A 7301-nucleotide genomic window follows, 5' to 3' on the forward strand; every position below is an offset into this window, starting at 1 on the left:
CAAGGGGACCCAATTTCACCTCTGCTGTTCGTCCTTGCAATTGACCCCCTTCAACGTATTCTCGACATCGCAACTCACAAGTGCATCATCCATAGGATCCGCGGGCGCAGCGTCATGGTGACAACCTCCCTCTATGCGGATGACGCGTCCATCTTCATGGCCCCAATCAAGCGGGACATTGACAACCTCTCAGTCATCCTAAGGGGTTTTGGCGAGGTGACAGGACTTTGCACCAACTTATGCAAGAGCTCGGTTGTGCCCATTCGATGCAACCACCTTCCTCTGGAGCATATTTTGAGTAGCATTCCGGCGACCCGCGCCGCATTCCCAATCAAATATTTGGGCCTCCCGTTCTTAGTGTGACAACTTCGGAAGGTCGACTTCCAGTATCTTAAAGACAAGGCAGCCGGAAAATTAGTAACTTGGGAGGGACAAACCATCACAACTATTGGGCGCACTACCCTTGTCAGATCGGTCATCACCTCTCAAGTGGTCTTCTCCATCACGTCTCTCATTGTGCCATAGGGCACACTTCATAATCTCAACAAGATTGAGAGGGCCTTCCTCTGGTCAGGGTCGGACAAGACGACCGGCGCAAATGTAAGGTCAATTGGGACAAGATCTGTAGGCCTACGATCTATGGAGGCCTGGGCATCCTCAACACCGACAAGTTTGCTCGGGCCTTGCGGCTAAGGTGGCCATGGTACGAATGGAAGGAGCCTACCAAGCTTTGGGTTGGCTTGGGCAACCCGTGCACCGAGGAAGATATGGATTTCTTCTATGCCTCCACCACAATCATCGTTGACAATGGTGCAAAAACACAATTCTGGGACTCCCCGTGGTTGCTTGGTCGCAAGCCCAAGGAAATTGCCCCGCTTATTTTTCAAGCCTCAAAAAGGAAGAGATCGACGCTTCGTCAGGCCCTTCGAGGGAACGCTTGGATGACCCACATCAAGCATGACTCTATTGTCTCTATCGCACACATCCGGGAACTTTTCTCGCTTTGGGCTCTTGTGCATGACTTCCATCTTGTCGATCACGTCCAGGATGACATTGTTTGGAAGCATGTTGATGATGGGCAGTACTCGGCGGCCACAGCATATAAGGCGCAATTCCTTGGCCTAACGCACTCGCCCATTCACCACATGGTTTGGAGAGCTTGGGGCCCCCTAAAGTTAAATTCTTCGCCTGGTTGACCTTGCAAGACCGGAACTGGACCGCCGACCGGTTGGAGCGGCGTGGTTGGGATAACTGTGGGCTTTGCCCGCTTTGCAAACGTGAGCAAGAATCGAGCATCCACCTCTTTCTCAAGTGCCGCTTCTCCATTAGGCTCTGGCGATTGGTCATCAACAAGTTTGGTCTTGTGCACATGGACACCTCCAATTGGCACCTTGAGGATTCCCTCATGCGATGGTGGGATAGAAGGACCGACATGCGAAACCCCAATAGACGAGCGATGGCCTTCCTCATCATGCTCGTCTCTTGGACTATTTGGAACGAGAGAAACGCATGTGTGTTTCGCAACAAGAGTGCGCCGCCGCCTATCCTGCTCCAAAATATCGTGCTCGAGGCAAAACTATGGGTTACGGCAGGTGCTAAGAAACTAGGGCGTATTGTTGTACGAGAGTAATTGCCATGCCGTTTTGCAAAGGCGCTTGTAAAAACTTCAAACTCTGTTCTCCTCTTATTTAATGGATGAGGCAAATCTTTTGCCTCCGTTTCGAAAAAAATAAACTGAAGAATAAAGTTGGAGAGCAAGAAAACTGTCAGCATTCTCTCCAGCACTATACTATAAAGGGCAATGTTGGTGGAGGCCATCTCAAGTTGCATATAACAGATCTGAACCTCGTGATGTGAACTTCATTAGAAATAATCCCGTGTGAATAATGTCAACACTACACTATACAGTCCCATCATTAGGGTCTCATAGCGACCCTCTAACATCGTAAGGGTGGCCTGGATGGATGAGAATAAATGGAGCCACAAGTCCAGACCAGGTAAGAAGCAAAGGGTTGAACGCTAGGAGCGCGGAGCAAATAATCAAACAGCCTTTCTTACCAGCTTCTGCTTTCGGTGCGGTTTACAGATGGAGAGGATTTTAAAGACTTGTTCACAACAGCAAAGTTTACAAGTTACCCTTCGATCATCACACGTCTATCACAAGCTTATTTGAGATAACGTACATGTTGTTCCAACTCGTCTTGCAAATGCTTCACCTTTCTCAGTCTTTCAAGGCGCTCTGCAACATCTTTCATTTCCGGTCTTCTTTCTGCTTCAAGGTTAAGACATTCCACGGCAATTTCTGCTAGATTGTCTAGAAGCACCAGATCACCTGTCACTACAATTTCCTTGTCAAACAGCTTTGTTGAATTCCTCCCCTGCCCATGATTCTCAAGGAAATTCCTTACTAAGCTGTTATTATCAGAATGTTTCGCCTTCTTCCTTGTAAGAAGCTCCAAAATGACAACTCCAAAACTGTAGACATCACTTTTTTCAGTTAGCAGCCCTGTTTGGCGATATACCGGATCCATATAAGCTAGGTCATTGATGACAGTTCCAGCGTCTTTCATCAATCTAAATAAACCAAAGTTTGAGATCTTTGGCACAAAATGGTCATCCAAGAGTATATTTGCTGGTTTAACATCACCGTGTGAGATTTTCGGACCAAGTGCTGAATGCACATAAGCTAGAGCACCTGCTGATATTGTGGCAATACTTAATCGCGTGCCAAGGCTAACAGGCACCTTGATGTTGATGTGAAGAATGTCATGGAGGCTAACTGTAGAGTGGAACTCATAGACTAGCAACGGGGTATCAGTTTCAAGGCAACAACCTATGATCCTAATGATGTTTTCATGAGTGGCTTTAGAATGGATGATGACTTCATCTGTAAAACGATGTGGCAGAATGCCACTAATTGGCCTCCTTACAATGGCAGGTACTCTATCAATAAGGCCCTTGTAAACTTCTCCAAAGCCATCTTTTCTAATAAAATCTGTATCATTTAGGAATGACTTGAGCTCGTCCTCTGTGAATATTTTAATCGAACATGCTGGTTGCAAAATAACCCCACCATTCATCTCATAAAACTTGCGTCGTGCTTTTCTGCCGAAGGGGTCCAAATTTTTCAACTTGTACAACAAACCAGACTTAGAGCTTGGAATGCTTGCACCTTGTGGGCTGACATTTTGCTTTGTATCTTGCGCTGCCCACGATGACCATTGATCACCAGAAGCTTCTTGCTGCCCTTGCTGCCAATGATCTTCTCTAGGAGTCTCTACACATTTCGCAAGTTCTTTTGTTTCAGCATGTTGCTTGATGTCCTTTCCGAGGTACTCAGATGAAACCTTTGAGTTTTGCTCTTGACTGTATTGTTCCTTTAGGAAACTAATCTGCTGTTCGACTGATGAACAACTTATGCTAGTTTCGACAATACCTATCGTTTTGTCAAGCCTATCAATTATATGCCATGCAACTGGTCTCTTTTTTGGGTTCGACTCCATGCACTCTATCCCTATCTCAATGCACACTCTTACTTCCTCCAATTGTGTCTCCCATTGATCCAATCCCTCCAACCGATTCATCCACGTGTCAACAACCTACAAAATTGCAATTGTAAGTTAAGATTTAGATAGTAAACAAGCTATTATTACAGACTGAGCTATGTTCTCGGTTGCATGTTATATTTGTTGAAGTATAAGTGCATTTCTCACATGTGTCCACTTTAGTTCAACCTGTCAGGTAAGCTGGTTGGTCTATGAAACACAATATGTTATCCACATAAAGAGGTCTTTAGTTCAAGCATGGACTAACACAATAAACAAAACTGCAAACTACTTTTGTCCACAATAGGCCTAAGGGAGCCACCAGTGTGGGAAAATGTTGCATATATAAATGCAGTTTCAAGTTCTCTCGTAAGTTTGATCTTTTAGGTAGACTAGCATGGACAACAGTGTATGCGTGGTTCTACAAATGCGATTTCTGTCCTACATCATAGGCCAACACGATTTATAAGCGGGTTGAACTTGTGTTAATTAAGAATGCAATGTGGTACTGGAGGTGGGGTGCCACAACAATAGATGATGTTTAGACTACCATGCTTGTCCGAGCCATGACTTCTACAATTTCCCTTTCTCTTTTGGTGGGACTTTTTACAGTTTCTGTAAGTTAACATAGAATATAACATATATATAGGTACTTAAAAATATAAAATTTTCACATGGAGTGAACATTCAAATTATTCTTACATTCTCATCTTCTGGATACCCCTTCTTGCCTGTCAGTATCTCCATGATGATAACGCCAAGACTGTAAATGTCCGACGCGAATGCGACTTGCCCTCCGAAGAATTCGGGTGCCAAATATCCCCTATGGGAAGAATTTAAAAACCTGCTCAATTAATGTGCACAGAAATATAATTTTGTCCCAAACAAAAAAAAGAGGTTTCAATAGTGGCTTACTGTGATCCACATAGGTTTGAAGTAAAAACCCGGGTTTGCTCCTTATCAAGGCACCTTGATAGACCAAAATCAGCAATTTTGGGTGCCATGTGTTCATCTATCAATATATTACCAGGCTTCAGATCCAAGTGGAGAATGCGTAACTCATGAAGATGAAGTAACCCCTCACATATTCCCTTGATAATCTTATAGCGCTTCCTCCATTCAAGTCCGCAAGACGCATCTATGGATGAAAGGGGTTTCATATTTTTTCTCCCATAGATATTTATAATGTAATGCAAATCACAAATGCCTAACAATGCAAAGCATTTTAAATGAGTTTTACAAATATGATCCAGTTTATCCTCCAAGTGGCAAGAACAGCATAAACCTCAATCAATCGTTTGTTGTTAAAATAGGTAAATCCAAATTCATGCCATGTGCAACTTAACCTGCTATAGCAGGATGCCTCTTCTTTTAAAAAAATGGAAAAGAATCAACCTCCCCAAATCCATTATTTTGTTGCATGCATTTATGCCAAGAAAAGGAAATCATTTTCTTCCTTAGCTAGATAAACATTTAGTATTTTGACCAGCAAGAGTTAAAGCAAACCAAACGTGGCTACAATTCCACCCACAAAAGGTGGCTACTTTCGATTACCATTGGTTGCCCCACATGTCGTCGGTCACTATTTTTTTAGGAAGGATTTTTTTTCATAGATCTAAAGTCTGTATTTTCTGGTGATAATAGTCCTACCAATGTAAGTTCAGGTTTTTTAATAAACATGGAAAAGAGTATAAATATTCTACAAACGAATGCAAGTATGAACTATGTTAGATAGCGACTTGAAGTAAATATTACAATTAATCTTTAAGAGGGTGTTGCCTCATATGAGTAATAGGTCAACATGCATTTTATAGCACACTGCTGGATCAAAATGAACAGACAGTTAAAAAGAGTAGGAGAGAATCTTGAAATTTCTAATTTTAAGTAGTTGTATTGTTTGTGTGGGACTCTTGGACTATGTAAGGGCATTTGGTAAAATAAATAAATATCAAAATAGATGTTATGATTATTACCAGTAATATAATTATCAAGGCTTCCATTAGGTACATACTCAAAACATAGTAACCAATTCCGCAGATCTGCCATGACAACCTTCCCTTCGTAGTTTGCAAGTCTCCCTTGTGTGTCAGAACAATATCCCAGGAAACGTACTATGTTTTTGTGCTTGGCCTTCACCAAGCACCCAACCTCTTTAAGGAATTTATCCTCATGCATACCATATGGTTGGGACAGCTTCTTGACAGCGACTATCCCTTCTCCCACAATTCCCTACAGTCACAACATGCATTACTTGTCTATAGACGCGTGCTGGTGTAAATGTGATGCGCACATGTCATTCATCTTTTAGATCAACTGGGGTCAGATCAGGAATGAGACAGCTCATTAGAGGTCATTTGTACCTTATAAACCACCGCGAACCCACCGCTGCCTATTCGCTGAGCATCGGAGAAACAGTTTGTGATATCTTCTAAAAGTGATAACGGCAGGTACGTTGGCTCCGCGCTTCCATCAAGCAGCATGCGCTCCAGGTCATCTTTGTGTTTGACAATAATTTCGGTATCCATTTGCAATTAACAGTACCACAGTGCAGTACCTTCGAAACAAGAGCAAACACATACGGATTTTAAATTTTAATTAGCTAGCTAGCATACTACTCCATTACTAACTTGTGAATTACCCAAGTACCATGATGTGTGGCTAGAGTCTGCTCGTTTGTCTCCAGTGCACCCTCCCCTAGGGTTCCGGCTACGCTGCCGCCGGCTCCCCCGCCACGGGTAACCGCCGCCGCTAGCCCTCTCTCTCTCGCTACCCCACCCTCCCTCCCCCCTTTCCCCCCTCCACGTACCCCCCGCTTCGCCTCCCCCGAGCAGGGGGAAACCCATTATCGTCAATTACCCAAGTATCATTAAAGAAAACTGTTTTGCTAATTTGCATCTTTGAATCCTAATAGGTTTAGGATACAAGTCACCAATTTGTGAACAGTTTGTTACATTTTAATTAGCTAGCCTAATATATACGGATCGATCAAGTAGGACAAAAATCTGCAATACAAAGATCGTAGATCTACCGTACAGACTAGCAATTATCTTGTCTGATTAATTTGACTTTGTACAGGGACAGGCAGTTAGTGATTTTATAGTGCATCAATCATTCAGCAACAGAAACAGATGCTTATATAGCTAAGCCTGATTTGATCTAGACTAGAAATCAGGAAGAGGTAGGCCAAAGTTAATTACGAAGAAATCAAAACACTATATATGCAGCATGGTGCTGACAGAAGCCATTCAATTCAGAAACTAAGAGAGATAGAGAGTAGAAGCCACATGTACCACACATACCAACGGCAACGAAGTATAACCAACTGGTCCTGTAGAACCCACCAGCCGGCTGGTGAGCAGGCAGCAGAGATCGGCGAGATCTGGATCACCACGGCGATCTGGATCCCGAGCCTTGAGGAAGACGACGACGGCCCCAGGCTGCAGCGTCAACGCTTCGATGGTAGAGCGTAGTTGTGCTCCAGCGTGATTAGTGTGGGGTGTAGTAGAGCAAGTTGGGCTGCAATTATACATGATGATGGTCCTTGCGTCCGCTAAACTAATAATGGTGTAACTGATAGCTACCCTAGGGATAAAGAAATCCTGTGGGCCATGTTATACCTTCTCTAATCGCAAGTAGTTCGAGTAAATAAAATAAATTGCAGAAGTTGTTCGAGTAAATAGCATAAAAGTACTAGTTTACAGGTTAGGCTTTCAAAAAACTACCACTTTTTATTTTTTTCTCAGAAAACTACCAAAC

General features: G+C 43.3%; 1 protein-coding gene across 2 annotated transcripts; it reads right to left on the reverse strand.

Annotated features, from left to right (window-relative positions):
• Positions 1-1795: 1795 nt before the first annotated feature.
• LOC119320263 (G-type lectin S-receptor-like serine/threonine-protein kinase At2g19130) lies at positions 1796-6960 on the reverse strand. 2 transcript variants are annotated; one of them, XM_037594388.1, is made up of 6 exons: positions 6845-6960; positions 5906-6099; positions 5519-5774; positions 4461-4683; positions 4248-4368; positions 1796-3599 (listed from the first exon to the last, which is right to left on the reverse strand). In XM_037594388.1, exons 2-6 carry the CDS (start codon positions 6068-6070, stop codon positions 2166-2168), a joined length of 2199 nt encoding a protein of 732 aa, XP_037450285.1. In that variant the 5' UTR covers positions 6071-6099; positions 6845-6960; the 3' UTR covers positions 1796-2165. The 2 variants fall into 2 exon arrangements, with proteins under 2 accessions (XP_037450285.1, XP_037450286.1); XM_037594389.1 differs by lacking the exon at positions 6845-6960 and having other exon boundaries at positions 5906-6234.
• Positions 6961-7301: the final 341 nt, after the last annotated feature.

The sequence above is a fragment of the Triticum dicoccoides genome, chromosome 6B (assembly GCF_002162155.2).
Source record: "Triticum dicoccoides isolate Atlit2015 ecotype Zavitan chromosome 6B, WEW_v2.0, whole genome shotgun sequence".
Classification (NCBI taxonomy): Eukaryota; Viridiplantae; Streptophyta; class Magnoliopsida; order Poales; family Poaceae; genus Triticum; species Triticum dicoccoides.

Bases quoted from the DNA above. Each gene is read 5' to 3' on its own strand.
- LOC119320263 (XM_037594388.1), bottom strand. From the start codon at position 6,070: ATGGATACCGAAATTATTGTCAAACACAAAGATGACCTGGAGCGCATG. The intron at 5,775-5,905 runs GTACAAATGACC...TTGTGACTGTAG, and splicing joins GGTTCGCGGTGGTTTATAAG to GGAATTGTGGGAGAAGGGAT. The intron at 4,684-5,518 runs GTAATAATCATA...TTTCATCCATAG, and splicing joins CCTTGATAATTATATTACTG to ATGCGTCTTGCGGACTTGAA.